Here is a 17,121-nt window from a genome sequence, read left to right as displayed (position 1 = left end):
TCAGCATCCAGAGATGCCGCCGGCTTTGAGGCTCATTTGGTCTCACTTCATACTCCACATTAAATGCAATTTATTGAATAATGAATCTCCTCTGCTCTTCGGACTGTGTGAACTCAAGTAAATTCACTCAGCATTCACCTAAAAACAGGCCTTTCACTCTGTGATCCCCGGATGAAATTTAAATGAAATTTCCCCATGTCAAAGAGAGAGTAGAGGAAGACGGATGCCTCCATGCTGCTTGGTAAAACATTGTTGAAATCCAGGGGCCGCCTGGATTACGGGGACGTTGAGGAGACTGTGCTGCACCATACGATTGCACGAGTATGTGTGGATATGCTACTTAATATGATGAGCTAAAAAATACATGAATAAAAACTCCTCTTGCTGATACATTATTCATGTTTTGTAGTTTCTGGGGGTTCCGCATGAGTGGCCACAGAGTTAGCACTGGGTTTTGGCCAAACAAGATGCTGTGAGTATGTGGGAACGGGGGAAAGGGTGTGTGTGTGCGCGTGCGCACACAGAGAGAAGGTTGCCTGTAGGCTTAAAAACAAGACGACTCTGTGAGGAAAACAGGATAAAGCAGGAATGGAAGAACGCAGTACTGAATCAGCACTACTTTGCTAAAAGGAACACAGATGCAGAGCGTGCACAGCCACGCACATATGCACATGCAGATGCACAATTTAGTACCGAGCTCAGACTGCGCATACTTGCCTGGGTATCTGTCGGCTACAATGCAAACACCTTTCAGACAGAAAAGATCAATCCGCCACTGTTAAGGTCAAAGACAAAATGCACACACTCTACAACTAAAACAAAAAGGTGAACGCACAATGAATAGACATATGCTGCAGACGTTACTAGCTTGCACTTCCCTCCATCGGAGGTCCCGGTAGAAGCTAAGTGTGTGTTTATAGATAGTAAGCTATGTAGCAGTCAGCAAACACTCCCAAGTCACCAGATACTCCACAAACTTAAGACTGGGCCCACTAGCAAATAGTCTTCCTTTCTCTTTACACACACACCCACACACACCCACAGACACACACAGAATCTGACCTATCACCTCAAAGCAAAAGCAACCAGTTAAACACACAGCAAGAACTGACACTTATTAAATCAGATGACAAATCTTTTGACTTAACAGGCCTCTCAAGACTTTGGAGTTGACATCAATTTCACTAAACTGTCTTGCCAGGAAGCAGATTACTCTGAAGGGCACATGCTAAACTCTGAGAATATCTACATTCACCGCTGGTCTATACAGGGCATTGAAGTTTATTATGTATTAGTTGCGACGAATGCCATACTGGGATATAACTTAAACATGTAGCGCATTGTGTTATATTGTTACCCAAAGCGACTTATAAGGCAAACAAAAATCTAAGTCAAGGAGAAATATCATAGTCCTGTCATGTGTTTATCATGGATTTAACTTTAACACACAAATTAATTACCCATAACGTGCTCTTTTTAACAGAGCCAAACACCGTGGCACTCAACAAGCTGTGGCCCAAACTCAAACCAACGGCATGCTGGGTAGGAGCTCACTAGCTCGCTAGCGTAGACAGTCAGCTACGATTTGGGAGAGGCTTGCTATAACGCTACAGTGGAAAACGGATGAAGGATGAAGACAGAGAGACAGGAGACGCACCAGAAGAACTTGTGCCCAAGAGAGGAGCTGTGTCTGCAGTTTGGACGTGTTAGGGTTAGAAAAACAAAACAAAACTGAAGTACATCAGTATAAAAAATAAATAAATATTGGAGCCAGAAAACACCAAAATAAGTATGATGTCTAAATGGCTACAAATCTACTTCAAGGGCTCCAACAAACAGAATAGGTGGGAAGTCACTTTAAATTTGTGTTGTGCTGGCTACATCATTGTGTACCTTATTATAACAGAGTGTTGTCCGAACCTCAAATGACACTTTTTTTAAAATTATTATTGTTTGCATAACTTTTGTAATCCTCATACTGCACAAGTTGAAGAATCTGAACCTTCGCCTCGCTCCTCTCACCTGTCTCACTTCAGACAGCGGCAGAAGCTTGTGTCTAGCGAGTGAGCTGCAAAGGCAAACAACATGTAGACGCTTTCAAAACAAAGTGCTGTCGTGTCACAACTTTCTGGGGAAATATAACACTCCAATTTAGCCCCCAAAGAAAATACACCCTGTCGAGCTGCCAAACAAAGCAGGTATACCGCTCCTCCTGCAACATGCCCTTATTTCCCCCCCCCCCCCATTTACTTGTTCTGAAAAGGAGGCCCCGTCAAGCTCATGAATAAACAACACGTAACAGAACTGCCAAGGAAATTGGGAAAAGCAGTGAAAAACTAAAATGATTCTTTCCTTCCTCTCTGTGCTCAATCATACACCCACGCTCTGGGCATACTGAGACTCTCCTTGGTGAGACCAGATGCCTACTTCCCTTGTAACCTCTCCTCTGCCGCCTCCTCTATCCCTCCTCCATTACTTTTGGCTTAACTGCTGATCTGTGAGCGTTGTGGAATCTGCCAAACCAGGGCCTGGTTATCGCTGTGTGAGCAGCCATTGTTACCAGTTGATCACTCAGGCTTAAAAACCAAAAGGAAAGAGATAAACAAAGAACACAAGGGAGTAACAGGGGACAGTATGGGGATGCTGCAATGTCTACAAGGGACAAGCGTATCCTTTGGAAAGAGAGCAAACTTGATCACAATAGGACCCCTTTGGAGAGCCTGGGGGCAGCCCCAACTTTAACATCCCAAGAGTGGAAGTCAAACCGAGCCAAGCATGATAAACCAGACGAGGAAAAGAGCCCTTCCATCAGCCTGCCAGGCGGCCAGATCTGATCCAACAAAACCCTTTTTCTCTACTCAAAGCCTTGGCCCCTTAAACATTGAGCCATGCACACATTCTTTAGTGACATAATGCTTTTTTAAGCTATTGCCCTCTTCAACTCCCCCACTTTGCTACCTCCTCCTCCTTCACTTTGCCCTTACTCAGATTCCCCCCTTTTGCCAATTACTATTTGAATGTGAATACCAGTAGAGGGGTTAAGTGTTTGTTTTCGCTCTTGTGGTGGTGAGAGGTGAAGGAGGGAGGTCAGCGTGCGAGCTGACGTCAACGATCTGCTGTCCCATTGATGTGCCGTCGGTTGCTGTTTGATGAAAAGCCTCTTGGGGCCATAAAAGCTGTCATTCTGCGGGGCTATAAAAACTAGCTACTACCCAGCCACCCCTCCTTTCCTCTCCTGCACTAGAGCCTCTGGAACAACTCCAACGAGTCATCAAGCTCAGAGCGAGATCGGTAACCAATGTGGACAATGTTGATGGACTTTGTCTTATTTGAAAGATGGTGTTCGTTGTGTTAGTATGGCCGTCCTCTGTCTGAGCGGGTCTGTGTCCACAGCAGCGGCAGCAGATATAGGCCAGAATTTCTGCCCACTGCACTTCATTGAAGAGATAACTCTGGGCAGGTGCTCCACAGCCCAAAGACCACAGTCATTCAGAAAAAGGGATAAATCCCCTCGGACCAGCAGCAACCCTCAAGGCTCCCGCTCATCACACACATACACCCTGACCTCCTAACAGTCTTTCAACTACAGCCTTTGACCACGTCAGCATGAGGTTGGGTAAATCTGTAACCATATCTTTCTCTCACAATTTTGGCTGTTCGTCCACACTGATACGGCGGTTTTCTTCCTCTAAACCGGAACTTGTTTGTGTAGGAAGAATGGCAGATTGCTGTTTGACGTTTGATATTGTCCCCTGCTTGTTCCGTGACAAAGTCAGAACTCAAATTATAAATCAAATTTATCCAAAATTCCACTTCCTATATGGAGTGAAATTGGAAATACTATACAGTTTTTCCTTCTCCGCTTGCTTTCTGCACATTGGTTGCCAGTCCCCCGCCCCCTTCCCCATCTATTGCTCTGAAAGAGTTAAATGCAGAAACAACCTGAACCGGCTGTTGTGGACACATTTTAGAACACGCCCGTCTTAATATATTCATAGTCTATTTTACCTACAGTGAAACCGGTGTGCGCTTAGCTAGTCACATGGGCAAATTGGATGAACAGTGATGATGAATGTGTTGTAAAATCAGAAATTAAGGTCTTGCAATAGAGTTAAATGATAAATTTCATTCAGTCACGTTTTCTGTAGAAAACAAGTTTAGTTAGAAACTGCAATTTTTCAGCATAAGTGGGACAAATTTCTTTGTCCCACTTCAACGGACTGAATGTTATCTTAATTTGCCATATTACAACTGAACAATGTTTACTGAAATAAACAATCACGTTTTTGTTGTAGGTAACTGCTGGTGTGAGAGAGACTGATTTCCAAAATTACTGTGTTTCTGCTGGATCCTCAGAGGTTTAAAAAAGGACAAACTGCAAAGCCAAGGGCCCTATGGCAAAAATCAGCAGCAGCTGAATGTGGGAATGTTGTAATGATGGATGATGGAGATGGGAATGTGCGCTCAGAACAGCACTGCCCCGTCTCAGCATGCCCTGTGTCACTCGCAGAAAGCTGAGACAAGACTTTATTATTATTTAATTTTTTTCCCCCCGTAGTTTGCCTCTCTGCAATGGGGGAAAAAAAAAAAGAAAAGATGTCAGGACTCAGAACTCATTGTGCTCAGCAAACCTGCAGACAACAGCCATATCTTGCTTTCAACCGTCCTCAGCAGAGAATTTAACGAGAAGCCAATCATGTGTCTGTCCTGATCGTCACTTTTTGCGGCAGCCAGTCACATACCTGTCAAGTTTAATTGAGTTCACAAGGACCCAATCAGCTTCCTTTTCTTGCTCTGATTTTGTTCTGCACTGTCAGGGCCATCCAAAAACTGCTACTCACTTACCTGTCTGCTTTCAAACTTTTTACATCACTGTATCAGCACTAGTTAAGGATGAGAGAGCTTCAAGAGTGACAGAAAGAAGAAGGAGAGAGATAGAGAGTAAGAGAGAAGGTGGATTTTACTGTGACTCTGTGTCCTATTAATTCATAACCCTTAAACAAATCCTGATAGCTCTGGGAAGGAGAGACGTCTTGATGCCTTGTTTTTTTCCTGCTTATTTATTTTTGTTACCTTGGACACGACAAGCATTTGGACCACATTCTTCTCCAGAGTGGAAGTGAGCAAGTTTTTAATAGAGCAAGTGATCCTAGGGCGGACGCACCGCTGTGCTAATACTCCCATCGATTTTCATTTTGGGGGAACCCTCCCAGCTGATCAATGTTTCTCCACCACCTAACTGGCAGCTGCCCTGGGAGGGGGTGCAGGATGCTTAGCTTGAACAGTCTCATCTAATGTGACTGTGTGTGTGGGTGTGTGACTGTGTGTGTTCTTGTTTGTGTGAGCAGAGTTCAAGGCCATACCCCCAGTTCTTTCCCTCGCTTGCTTCCCACCCTTCCACTGCTGCCACCACCTCCGAGGCCAGGGGCAGCTTGGCTGTGCTGGTAATCCCTCAATGAATGTAGGTCAGTGAGCGGGGCTTTGCCTCCGTCACTCAGCAAGGGGACAGACAGCGGGGTCATGACCTCAGTCATCCTGTGCCCACACACACAAACACACACAAATGCTTGTGTTCACACGCCCTTGTATAAAGAAAAAGACCCAAACACAGGGATGAGCACACACGGACACACACACACGACATGAATGGATGAGCAGCCAAAACTCCCACAGACGAAATCAAGTAGCAACACAAACTTGGAATACATTTGAGCAGATTTGAGATTAGTAGAGCTGAAATGATTAAATGAGTAACCATGACTGACAAAAAATTAATACTAGCTATGTATAATCAATAAATCATTTGAGAAGGCAAACCCAAATATTAAGCCTTCTACTTTTCCTTTCGGCTCCTCCTTTTAGGGGTCACACAGCGAACAATTTGCCTCTAGCCCTCTTTGGTCTTCCTCTAAACCTCTAAACACAAGCAGCATAATATGGTAAACAATGTGTTATTTTAAGGAAATCTTGTCTATAAGAGAAGAGATAACAATGCAACAATGCTGGTTGTGTCTTCCTTAAATGTGATTTACTGTCTTTTCTGCATTATAAACAACGTATCAATTACATACCAACTGGGTTTCAAAAAATAAAGAAGCTATTCAAAGATTGGTCTTCACTTTTGATTTAATAGATACAATTCAGCCGAAACAATAGTACTTGTAGCTAAAAATCAAACTGCATTTTAAAATATGCTAGTTGCTAGGATAAACAACAGGATAAAGTTTGGATAATAGATAAATGGATGCCAAGTTTGTCACTGGAAACCATGGGTGTTGAGAAATACCAGACAACACAAGTGCTGTGTGAAGCCATTTTAACTTTTCTCCTGTAACAGTGACAAAGTGACTTGGCCCAGAATGAAACCAAGTGAGGCTGAAGCGACTCAAACACGCTGATTAAAATAAGGAGAGAGAGGCAGTGAATGTCAGAGGGGCTGAGAGATGGATAAATGGTCTGATAAGATAAAATAACAAACAGAGGTTTTATGTAGTTCTAGGCTTAAAATCAGTCTCTTACACACACATGCACACATGAAAATATCAAAGAGTCCCAATTAAGCTGCACCACATTTAAACTAATTATGCTCCACATCATTAACATTCTTCGTCACGAGCTTGGTACTTTATCTAAGAGAGAGCAGGCAATCATGAAATATTCATGATTTATTAATCTGACTACAGAAAAACAAACAATGGCAAAGCGGGGACTGTGAACCCCTCTCCTGCCAAACAGCAAGGTAGTAACATGACTGTGTTTGCTACCCTAAGTGCTAAGTACTCCAAATCTCCAACAGGAGTCCACTATCAGACGCCGCTGCTGCACTGACATTCAGGTGAATGCTGCTATTCCCACTTATAATAGTGTTTTGCTAAGATAAGGTGGAGTGGAGGTGTTTTCTTTGCCACTGCTTCTCATTCTGTGGCGTTGTGTCAACAAAATGTCAACCTCTGCACAGTCCTTAAAAAAAAGATAAATAATAAATTAGGGAAATGTGGCGGGGAGCCATCTCGAGCTAAATCACATCAGTGTTTCCATGTTGTTCTGATAGCAGAGGGGGGGAGGGAGAGAGGAAGAGGAAGAGCGAGAGAAGTTAAAAGAAGCAAAGTCTAGTGAAAGGGAGGGGAAGGAGAACAGCAAATATCACAAAATAAATGCAAAAAACGTCTGACGAGAGCCTGGCCTTCTTCCCTTTTTCCCCTCCTTTTCAGCCGCTCATACTTCGGGGAGGATTTTCTCAAGTGGGAAAATTTCTGCTGATGACACAGTTGTGAAATGAAAATGAAAATGCTGCAGCGCTTGGTTGATGTTACTGTCATTGACTCCTAATGGGAAAAATCCCTCTACACGTGCAATTTTCTGGACTCTCCATTTCGTTCAATCCAGCTCACACAGTACACTCTTGAAATACACTTTTATCACTCAATCTCACACCCACTTGCTCTTCTTCATCTTCTTCACACACTTTCAGGCATGTGCAAAAACAGAAATAGTTTCAGTAGTTCCTCTTGACGTTGTAATTCTCTAAACCTCCCCCCTCTTATTTCTCTTCATTACTCTCTCTCTCTTTCAGTTTTCAAATCCCTCGGGTGACCTTGAGTGGCAGCTGCCAGGGAAGTAACTAAAGTACAAAGTCGATACACGGGAACAAAGCTAGTTAAGTATTAAATGGGCAGATGATGATGCGGCTGTTAGAGAAAGGCTTAACAAAGAGCAAATAAAAGTAATATTTGCAGTTGAACTTTAAAAGGAACACTCAACAGTAATAGCGATGTACTTCAGGCAATTGACTTATGCCATTAGATGAAACTGTACATTTGATTTCTGCAGGATAATCGGTAGGCTAGTGGAAAAGAGCACTTACGATTTAATGCTGGGCTACATATATGCAGTCAGTGTGGCATTGTATAGAGACAAATGTGTAGGGCAGTTCAGAAAGACTGATTATCTCCACAGGTGGTTTAATTCAATGAAAAACGCAGGCCTGAAGTGATTTATTACTGAGGCAGGAAGTAAAAGGGCCACTAATGAGAAGTTGATTTCCCACAGCTTAAATCACCTAGAAATAACCAATAATATGTTATATTTCCAGTTAGGGATACCCTAGTGAAGCTGGCTTGGTCACCAAAAGGCAACGCATTACAGTAACGTTCCACCTTATGTGAAAAATTTCAATTGGCAAGACCATAATAGCCTTTCACTGTCCTCTCCCAGGATCATTGTCAGCAACCCTGAAAACTCAGTGGATAATGTAGCAGTGAATGGGCCCTTTCATCAGTGCTTGGCCATGGAAGTGGACTAGAGTGACTCCAATTGAAAGCTACTGCAGCTAAGAAAATCAATTGAATAAATGTGCGGAGCGTGGTTCAGTTCGTGGCGTCTGTATGTGGGTTGGCGCTGGTCCAGATACCTAAACACTTGTCTCCAGTTTGACCTGCTGCTGCTACATTCCTTAGTAGCAGAGCTCCAGTAGAATGCGAGGGGGTCAAAGGTCAGGAGGCAAATATGAGCCTGGAAGTAGCAAAAGCAATGGAAGGATGTTTGCTGTACATATGTATAGGAGTGTAGGGGTGTTTGTGGGTGGACTGAATCGATTGCAAACAACGAGTATAGACTGTGTTCAGCTGCATCCCTTCCTCTCTCCATTTAATGTTTTAAGCTGCGTTCAAAGTGCACCCAGGTACATATACTGTGCAGCCCGTCGGCCTGCTTTGGCAGCGTTTCCTCCTCAGCTGCTCTGACACGTGTGTGCATTCCTGAGTCTGCACCACAGCGTCCCCGAAAGGCACCGCCTGTCCGCTCTCAGCCTCTGGAAATGGAGCGGTAACACCAGCCAGAAGGCAGCACACATTGATCCATTTACCTGAGAGAGCTACATCAGGATTTTTTTTTGCAGTGCACGGCCTGGCACGAACGGGGTTTAAATTAGATTAGAATGAAAGGCAACCCTTTGATTAAATTTAAACAGGTTGCTAAATCATAACAGGAAAAAAAAAGCGCTTTAAATGTATTGGCTTTACTATGGTGCAAAATGCCAAAGTAAGCAAAACAGATTCTAACCAGCAAATCCATTTTCAGTCACTGAAAAAAGTCAAGTCGAGGTCAAGTGTGGAAATCACAGATGTTCAGCACATAAACCAAATTTAAACTCCATGCAACACACTCTAAAGTGTGTGTATACTATTATTTATTCAGGGTAGTTCAACTCAACGAAGCTTCTTCTCTTTTGTAGGAACGCCCTGATCTCACACACACACACACACAGTTGGGATTAAGGACCTTGCTCAATGGCACCACAGTGGTGTCGATGAGGGAGAGGCAAGCATTGCTATTCACTTGTCCCAACAAGTTTCAATCCTGTCAGTCCACAGGATTGAAATGGAGACCCACCTGTGACAAGCTCCATTCTCTAACCAGAAGGCCGCATGTTGGACTAAAACTGGATTCACTGGGTTTTAGTGTGGACTGAATTTAAATGCAACGGCAATATTACTACCTGCTAGGTATCGAGGTAATGAGAACTGTGTTTCAACTGTGAAACCTGCTACGGTGGACAGACTGGCCCGGAAACTCAATGCCATTAGCTGTGTCAATCAGCTGATTATGGTGCAGAGATGTTCCTGAGACAGATGCACCTCTGGGAAAACAAGGATAGGTCTGCTGGGAAACAGCGCCGTGAGCACAGCGGAGCAGAGGTGGGCTCTCCACAGTCGACTGGAATGTCAGATAATGAATGACAGACTTCTCCAGGTGACACCGAGCCCAAGGCATCCAGCAAGACAGAGGGAGAGAATCAGTGTGTGCTTTAGTCACGAGGAAAAGGATGACGAATGAATAGACAAGTGCATGCTTGTGAAGTTTTGTTAGAGCTCCCTTTTTCCCCCCATTGCCAGTTTGTCTGTGAGGAGCTTGAGGTTTGAGTTCATCTCAAGTTCAGGGAAAACTCTCCCTCTCTCAACCCAACCTTGTCTACAGTGACCAAAAAAAGCGAATTTCTCTCCATCTTTGTGATTGATTGGAAATATGTGTACGTTCACTATCCATCTGTTCCCCATTATAACCTTGACATGGTGTGTGTACTGAGGTATGCAATGTCAACAAGTGCTGTTTTTACATGACTAAGTTTATTTTGGATTTACAGAAGGCATGAGATCCGCAAGCTGAGAGGCGCAAATCAAACCAATGTCACTCACCTGGCAGTGGAGTTCACTATGTAATCCACCAATATAAACATCAGACAGCACCACCTCCTATATTCAAACATACCAAACATTCAAGTACAGCTGCGGAACTCAAAGGGGAAATCATTAATTACCACCTTGACAAAGCTGAGACCTCCAAAATTAGAGGTAATCAACTGTCCCTGGGGGCTAAATAGGAACGATGGCACCGACTCCTGGAAATTAAAGTGATAATTAACCCATTAAGACAGATTTATTTGCTTCATAATTTAACCAAACTTGTTACACGCCACAGCCTAACATAAACTACACCACATGCTCATGTAGGGAAACGAAGCAGTGTCTTGTCATGACAAGGTCACGGTAACACTGATACTAATTTCAGAGCACCAACTCTCACCATCTACGTTTACTTAATTTGCCCTAAATACAGGGTGCAAATCAAACATGTCCAAGCATATCCTAAGCAAAAGGCTCCAATGAAGTGGAGCTGCAAGGAGGTGGTTGTTCACTGTGTGTGTGTGTGTGTGTGTGTGTGGTGTGGGGGGCATTCCTGCACAGAAAATAAAGGGAGAAAAGGGGTGGGGGTGTCCAGGGAGCTAATAGACTGGCTGGAGATATTTTACTTCATGCTTGAAAAGGGATCAAGGAGGTGGAGTGGACGTTAAAAAGCAGTCATGTAGTGGCACATAGAGGGGCTGGTTTACTGTGACCTGCAGTTGGGGGTGATTAGAAGACCCCCATCATTCAAAGTTAATAAGTACTTATTGGGTTTCCTTTTGAAAAAGAACATTATGTCAAATCCAAGCCTGAAAAAGTAATAAACTCGAGTCCACATCTAAAAAGGGGGAGGTGAAGTCGGTAAGTAATACCCATTTTAAGCTGGGAAGAACATCATCTAAATGATATTGAATAGCGCATTTAAATATCAATGACAGTTCTAGCGGACGAAGAACCTTAAAAAAATAAAAACACAACATCTTTTTCCAAATCAACCAGCTCAGTATCTGGAACTTACTTGTCATACTCTGCGTTGTCCTTGTCACACCGCGCGTCCTTGTGTTTCTGCCAGTCTTTGCCATGCTTGCAGGTGGTGAGCAGCACCACATCCTCTGCGTTGTGGACGTGATATAAGGCATTCCTGGTGTCCGAGCCGATGCCCGTCAGGTAGCGCTTCCCTTTGAACACCAGCATGTACTTTCTGAAAGGCGGAATGGAGTTGTACTTAAGGTACCCCCTCTCCCCGCCGGTCCTCGGGTGCTCCTTGGAAAAGAGGGGGATGGACACGTCGAAGTTGGGCCTGAAGTTCTCGGTGCTGATGCTGGCTTTGGCCAACATGGCCTGACCGATGTCAAAGCCCAGGTCTTCCGTATAGTCCGGCCATGTCCCCGAGTACAAGTTAAATATGAGGTGGTTCCTGCCGTCGTTCCACAGAGGCAGGTTCTGGACCTTGGTCTTTAGGTTGTGGACGTATTGCGGGGACAGCTGGTCCCGGTCCAAAGTGTCCAGACTTAAGACGAATAAACACGCCTGTCCGGGGTCGGAGGTGTAAAACCTGGACCCCTCAATAGTCGATAAAATGTTCTGGTAACTCTCTGAGATCTTCTCCCCCTTCTGCTGCGGGTAAACATAAACTTTGAATCCGCTCTTTTGACACAGAGAGAAATCAAAGCACGAATCCATTCGGCACCGTTTGCCTTTGTAAACACTAGTGTTAACGTCCCTCTTCTGCCTCGGAGATATGTGCAGGTTGTACTCCTCGGTGTCCGTCTGATCCCAGGGCAGGAAAGGGTGTAAAGGGTCCGAGAAGTGAGGCCAGGGCTGATCGGGCCGGTATCCATTTCGGCTGCGGTCATGCCGGCTCCTGCCTGCCGCTGGAAGCTGAACCCCTCCGAGGTAGAAGAGAAGCACAAGACATGCACCGGCGGAGAGCAGGATCAGGTAGCGTTTTTTGGCCTGCATGTGTCCTGGGAACAGGGGCGAGTCGTTCAGGAATAAGAAATGTAAAGTGGCCCGAAGTTAGGCTCTCACCAACCCCGGCTACACCGCTCCATCCTCCGGCAGCCTCTAAGGATCCACAACCCCCCTTCTGCGTGTATGGTTCCCAAGTCCAGCAATTGATCCAGTGCATGTGGGCGATTTTAAAAGTATTGTCGCTTTCTCCCTCTTCTGTCGAGTTTCACCATATCGCACAGCGCCTATAGCCGGGCTTACGTGCACCTAAAGGAGAGCCGCGCTGCCTGGACGCTGTCGGACACAATCACACGCAGCGACTCTCTCCCCTTGCGCTTCTTGTCACCCTCATCCAGGCTGCCTGTGTGAGGCTATTCACATGGAAAACTGTCCGAGCGCCGTGTGGGAACTCTTTGCCCCCCCTCCTCCTCCTCCTCCTCCCCTTACGAATGAACAGCGGCTGGGGTCCCCGAGGCTCTTCCAGACGGAAAGGTATACCCCGGCTTGGATGTTAAACTCGGCAGCACATTGACCGGGGAGCGTAGAAGCCCGTCGGCGTGGCCGCCGCGATCGGATCCAAATAACTCGGGGTGAATTCGTCCTATCCCCCCCTCTTTAACCACTCCATGGTCCCGTGTGAAGAGAAGCAAAAAAAAAAAAAAAAAAAACGGAGGAGAAGCGTCGTAGCGCAGAGGCGGCTCGGCAGACGGCTACAACTGTAACCTGACGAATCCCTGCATTTCTCTTCTTATTTATTACAAGCTCTCCACATACCCTCGCTGATATAAAATAAAAAGCTCATCGGCGAGGAGCCCCGCAGCAGGCGAAGTTACGCGGTCGACAGGAGCGGAACAAACGCTAACCTCGGACTGGGTGAGAAGGTTCAGAAATACGGGATTCCTTGATCCTAGCGTCCAATTACCGAGTGCTCAGTTGTTCCAATTGTTAGTCGGTAACATTCCAATCCCGACACGACGGCAGCTGACGTGACGTCCCATCGCTGCGCACCGCCGCCGCTGATTGGCCCGTCTGTGGGAACGGAAGGGGCGGGACTTGTGGAAAGCACCCATTCATAACTGGATTCGTCCGCATGTGCAAATTATCTAATTGTAAAGCCTACAGCAAGCGGTGAGATGTGCAAGGCTGCAAAGTACAAAGTGCCTTCAGCAGAAAAAGATTGATACAGAGAAGTGAAAGCGTGGTAGTCATGTTCAGACGGAGTGGTTTTACTGACGTCACACACATACACCGTGTTCCCAACCATATTTGCATTTCACTGGTGGGAGAATTATATAGGTAAAACTATAAGTCAAAGTATCCTTATTGCAGTAATAAAAGTAAGTTAAAACTTACTTAAAAGTTCTCGACCTGTCCTTACCTGTATTCAGATTGTTACACCTGTTGGACTGATTAACATGAAAGCTGTTTTTATATGTTTTCAAGACAAGTGTAAGTTTAAATAGCCTATTGATGGGTGCATATTTCAAACACTGATCAGCTGTTTTACATGTATGTATACAATCTAGCCTATAATATAAAAACTAGTAGTATATAATATAAAAATACTCAAGTAAAGTGCAACAAACTCATAACTATAGCAACTAGTTGTGGAGGATACTTGTGTAAATGTGGTGTACATGTCACTATTGCAGATATTTCTGTTATGATTCTTTATACTCAAAACTGTAATTTACAGCAACTTTTCTGTAATATAATATACACTCACTGGCCTCTTTATTAGGTACACCTGTACTACGTAATACAGAGCCTCTGCCATGAATTCTACTTTTACAATGTTATAATTTCTCACTTTCTAAGTGGCAACTGTCTCAACGGTGATAATTCTACTCCCTGTTTATTATTGAGGTCAAAGTGTCTAATGGATTTGCACTGGAGTGCATTATAAGAAGCGTTGGTTCTTAAGTTTTGGCCATCTTTTTAAAATAAACAAGGTAGCCAAAATTTAGAACCATCTCTTCTTATAATGCACTCCAGTCTTCTTCTTTTCCTTTCGGCTGTTCCCTTTCAGGAGTCGCCACAGCGAATCATGTGCCTCCATCTAACCCTGTCCTCTGCATCCTCTTCACTCACATCAACTAACTTCATATCCTCCCTCACTACATCCACAAATCTCCTCTTTGGTCTTCTTCTAGATCTCCTGCCGGGCAGCTCCAACCTCAGCATCCTTCTACCGATATATTCACAATTTCTTCTCTGAAGATGTCCAAACCACCTCAATCTGGCCTTTCTGACTTTATCTCCGAAACATCTAACATGAGCTGTCCCTCTGATGTACTCCAGTACAACTCCAATAAACAATAAATAAAAAAAAGAATTATCACCTTTCTGACAGTTTCAACTTAAAAACTGAGAAATTATGACATCGTAAAAGTAAGATTTGTGATTGAGCTGCTGTATTGGATTTCATTAGATTGCACAGGTGTACCTAATAAAGTGCCCAGTAAGTGTGTGTCCTATTAATACAGTTATCTCATTTACCAAATTAATTTGCTTGTAAAAAGCAATTTGGGTCCACAGTTAATATTTTTTTAGGTAATATGATTTGACTATTTGCGCCAAAAAGCAAATTGTCATTTGTTGCCAAAAGTACTGCAATAAAGAGCAAAGCAAACAATTTGGTACAGGAGATGCTAAAAATTTGTCAGATTCAGCAGAATATGTGCTGAATCTTACAAAACCTGTGGGTTCTTTTTTTATGTCTGATGAAGTGTGAGAGCTTGTTGGCACTGCTCTTTTTTCCAATTACTATAAAACAGTTTGTGTCCGGGACCCCTCTCATCCCGGACACAAACTGTTTCAGCCCCTCCCCTCTCTGGCTCCGGTCCATCCAGACCAGGACCTCACGTCACAAGAACAGTTTCTTCCCCATTGCAGTCGGTCTGCAGTGAGCCCAAATCCCCCCAGATACCCCCCTCCCCCCCCACCAACTCACAGACAGTCACTCACTTTCTCAAGTTGTACTACCTCCCATTGCACACTCACTTTCTATACACAGCTTCTTTTTTTATTTTATTCTGTCTTTGTGTAGATACTTTATAATTGTTGTTTGTCACATCTTTGCATTCTAACGTTATATTCTAGATTATGTGTCCAGGTGACACTAAGACAAATTCCTAGTACTCTTAAGTGTTCTTAACTCTACCTGGCAATAAACAGTTTTCTGATTCTTCAGAGCTTATTTTTTCTATATCAGTTCCTGTTTTTCCTTTATACAGTGTTTATACAGTCAATATACTGTCTAGAAAAGGGAAGCGAGGACAGGGAGAGAGAGCGTGAGGTGACATGCGACATGCATTAAAGGTCCACAAGTGGAGGCAAATCTGGGACATTGCCACATAATTTGTGTCTCTACTGCTACTACACAATCCAATTTCTTTTATTGTGTCAGACAAGTTTTCACTGAAAACCAAAAATCTCCTGACAACAAAAAGAAATTCAAAAGCCAGTAAAGTAAGATAAGCTCTGTGTAATTTGCCTGTAACATGTTGTAACACTGATATCTCCTACGAGACTCAGCATCTGTTCAAATGAATGATCTCGTTGTTCGTGTGTTCCAAATCTGACAGAAGGGTAGTTAGGATGTGAAGACACTGAATGAGAAAAAAAGTTTTTGCAAATCAACCTCCGGCTAAAGTTTTCTGGTATCCACTAACACAGTGACACAGCAGCGGCGACCCGCTTGACAAGGAAATTAATAGCAGAGGAGTGGTTCTCGCTGAGTGTCACCATGCCTCATAAGCCCACATAATCCTCCCCACAGCCATTTGGTGGCACAACACTCGGGCTGGGTGAAGAGGCCATCCTCATTTTTTATCAGCCAATTAGCTCAGAAGAGGGGGACTAATTAGCAGGGCTGCCTGGGAAACCAGCCAGGATCCTGTGGTTGGCCAGCTCTCGTTGTCAGAATTTGCTGGTGATGAAGAGGCCTAGGTGCTGTTCCAGAGGGCTTCTCCTGTCTTCGAGGATGTCCTGCTTACTCCAGTGTTAGGCAATCCACGAAGGAAAGTTGTCTTGACTGGCTAAAGGATCATGGCTGTCCTGAATGATTTGTCTGTTTTGCATGTTGGAATGCCATAGCAGGTCTTAGCAGCCAACAAACTTACCACCAATGCCTCTTTTTTTGAGAACCCTCTTTTGTTTATGCCTGGGGGACTTTTCTCTTAATTGGTTGCAATTCTGACGGGAATAATGTCTGCTTGCTAAATGATACTTGAAAACAAGATTGTGTTAATCAGAGAATATGATGCAATCGGAATCGGCAAAATGCATGTGTCTTTTTAATGTATCGCAGGCTGCCCACATCATTAAGCATCTCTCTTAATTGCAGGTGAGAAGGAGAGACAAAGTCATTTGAGCTTGAGACTGCACTGGCAACTGCTGCACCACCAAAAGCACCACATACCCCCGTTTTATCTCCTGAATCCCAACTGATGTGGAACAATGTGTGGCTGTGTGGTCTCTGCATGACAGTGGGGAGGACTGGGAGTTGTTCCAATCAGCTTTCCTCACTCCACTCCTTCATCCTTCCTGGTGTACTCTACTAATATTTCCTCCAAAGAAAAATTCCCCTCTTCTATCCTTTGGCGTCTCTTCTTCACAGAGCTGAAGCAAGTTGGAGAAGATGGGTAAACCAGGCCAGCTGTGAATTGTTAACAGCTGGACTTTTAACCTATTATTCCACTAGCTGGGTTGGTACATATGAGCATATTGACATTATTCTACATGACGTTTTGCTCAAATAGTGTATCTCTTAGTGCCAGTGTGTGAAAAGTGTTAAATATCATCTGCTGAATACTTGAATTGGGAAATACTTAAAAACTGGTCAGAAGACCTTTTTTTAGTGTGACTATCTAAATGTTGAACAAAACCACAGTTTGTTTTTTGTTTCAAATTGATAGACAACATTGTTTCCACAGCCTTAACCATGTGATCATTAGTGTGACAGGTCAGGTCAGCTAACCTTAAA

General features: G+C 44.1%; 1 protein-coding gene across 2 annotated transcripts in view; it reads right to left on the bottom strand.

Moving 5' to 3' along the window:
- The window catches only part of ext1b (exostosin glycosyltransferase 1b), a 102,784-nt gene extending 89,675 nt beyond the window's left edge, over nt 1–13,109 (bottom strand). Inside the window, exon 1 of one of the 2 annotated variants that reach the window (XR_010913810.1) lies at nt 11,200–13,109. Coding sequence is in view for 1 of the 2 variants with exons in the window: in XM_067496552.1 (XP_067352653.1) it covers nt 11,200–12,143 (944 nt within the window). In the remaining variant the exon portion in view is untranslated. The remainder of the gene's footprint in view (nt 1–11,199) is intronic. The other variant, XM_067496552.1, reaches the window with a different exon arrangement.
- Between the last annotated feature and the right edge of the window lie 4,012 nt (nt 13,110–17,121).

The sequence above is a fragment of the Channa argus genome, chromosome 1 (genome assembly GCF_033026475.1).
Source record: "Channa argus isolate prfri chromosome 1, Channa argus male v1.0, whole genome shotgun sequence".
Lineage (NCBI taxonomy): Eukaryota > Metazoa > Chordata > Actinopteri > Anabantiformes > Channidae > Channa > Channa argus.
Note: the sequence above shows the minus strand (reverse complement) of the source record. Positions and strands in the feature narration are given on the sequence as shown.